General features: G+C 43.8%; 1 protein-coding gene across 1 annotated transcript; it reads right to left on the bottom strand. All coding sequences in view use genetic code 11, as the record gives it.

The window, feature by feature from the left end:
- Positions 1–500: 500 nt before the first annotated feature.
- Positions 501–1,787, bottom strand: EGR_08952 (hypothetical protein; the record flags this gene model as incomplete). The annotated part of the gene is made up of 1 exon (XM_024498201.1): positions 501–1,787. One exon carries the CDS (start codon positions 1,785–1,787, stop codon positions 501–503), a length of 1,287 nt encoding a protein of 428 aa, XP_024347400.1.
- Between the last annotated feature and the right edge of the window lie 201 nt (positions 1,788–1,988).

Genomic DNA, 1,988 nt, shown 5'->3' with positions numbered 1-1,988 from the left:
AAGTACTAAACCAGTCTTTCTTATAACTTCCATTCACCTTAAAATCCACCTGCATTTAAATTTGTTTTAAATTGACGAAACACTGGGAGGCGACAAGCAAAATTGAATGATAGTCACATTTTCTTTGTGCGTTTTTAAATTCCTAGTCGTGCTCTTAGTAAAGTCATTTAAAAATGATAACCGGACGTTTAGATATTTTTCAGGCAAAAGGTGCTACTAAACAGAAGTTTCGTAGAAAAAAACCCACACCCCCAAGTCACGAGTGTTTATATTGCCGCCAACTGGGAAAATCTGCTTGTTGCCTAAATCGCCTTAATATAACTTTCAAGAGGTGTAGGTTCTATCAATCAAACAAATACCACCAAATGCCACCAATTTTTAAGCATCAGATTAAGAAATGGTATATAGCTTTTTATAATGATAGATATTTTTATTAATAGCCGGTCTACCTACTCCAAAGGCTTTGATAATTACATGGTGTAGGATAAAATATAAGGAAATTATTTCCCCAAAAATCGTAGAATGCTTGTATCCAGAACAGCCTTCTTGAGATTTTGTGTCCTTTTCCCTGCGGATAGTCTGTGGTAATGATGAATGAAGGCATAGTGAGTGAGATTAGGGGCTGTTTTAAGTCTCATTGAGGCTCTCTCCTCAAATGGCTTACTGATATGATGGATGCCCATTTCGAATATGGCATTAGGACGCACAAGGCATTTGGAACGAATCCTATCAATTTTAGCGGAGCGCAGAAGGCTTGCACTCATACTGGAATCAGGGCCGTAGAATTTGTATGCGGGGAAGCAGATACCTGGAACATTTCTGTTATCCCACACTTCACGAACTAGATCACTCCAGTTTGAAATAGTGGAGCTGTGAGGAATGAGAACTTCGTCCAAATCACCGAAAAATGCATATTCTGTGTCGTAGAGGCTGCGTAAAAGGCAATCATTTACTGTCATTGTCTGGAGATAGTACCAGGAGTCCTGTTGAACTGCTCTGTTGTTTTCCTGCCAGAAAAGGGGGTAGAGGTCAATTTCTGCTTGGCTTTTTAATGACCAAAATAGGTCTTTCAGATCCTTAGAAATTAGCTCACTGTAGTAGATTCGAAATTTGGTTACTCCAAGGCGAATGTGTACTTTAAACCAGTCTGATAGGAAGGCCGCGTTCAGTTTCGCCGTGTGGTGCATTGCTGGCACACAAACGGCGAATCGGTGATCAAATTGGGGCGTGGTTATGGGTGATTGTTGGGATGGTAGAGTTTCAATCTTGGAAGCATTGGCATGAATAACTGGTAATACAGTTCTACCATACTCCGGACCGTCCACCCATATTGTTACACCTCTCATAAGCTGAGAAAATGGGGGCACGTCACAGTGAACTGAATAGCCACCGTAAAGACGTTGATGATTTTCTGTCAATTCATAGAAGGCAAATGGATTTCCATGCAAATCTCGCGTCGGGACGCTGGTCCCGTCAGCAAAGAGGCAATGCAAACGGGGCTGAAAGCTGCGTCGTTTCACCAGAATGATCCGCAAAACGCCATTCACGTGACCGTGGTAGGATCGGATTTCTGTCTGATTGTCGCTCACTCTGCGATCAAGAAATACGCTGAAAATTGCCAAATTTGCTGAAGGACCGATTTGACGTAGACTTTGACCATTGGGAGGGTAGAGCAGAGGAGTTATTTGGATACTGTTTCTAAGGATGGGGGAGTAGACGAGGAATAGGAAGAGGAAGTAGAACGGCAGACCGAGGATGCTCAGGAGTAGTTTCCGTTGTCTGCGCATCGGAGTAATTGGACGAGGCACGAGGGCTATGACTGAGCCAGGGTTTGTATGTATGTCCAAGGATGCCGCTTCGTCCAATGAAAAGCGAAGGGCAGGCGAGCAAATCAGACCGTTTGCGCACGTGGCCGTACGAGCAGATTATGAGCAGAATCACAGCCCCCAAAGACCGCGTTCGCGCATCTCCGTCCCTCGCACTGACCA

The sequence above is a fragment of the Echinococcus granulosus genome (assembly GCF_000524195.1).
Source record: "Echinococcus granulosus chromosome Unknown EG_S00125, whole genome shotgun sequence".
NCBI classification, from domain to species: Eukaryota; Metazoa; Platyhelminthes; class Cestoda; order Cyclophyllidea; family Taeniidae; genus Echinococcus; species Echinococcus granulosus.
The sequence above is the reverse complement of the archived record's forward strand: the minus strand, read 5'-3'. Positions and strand labels throughout refer to the sequence as shown.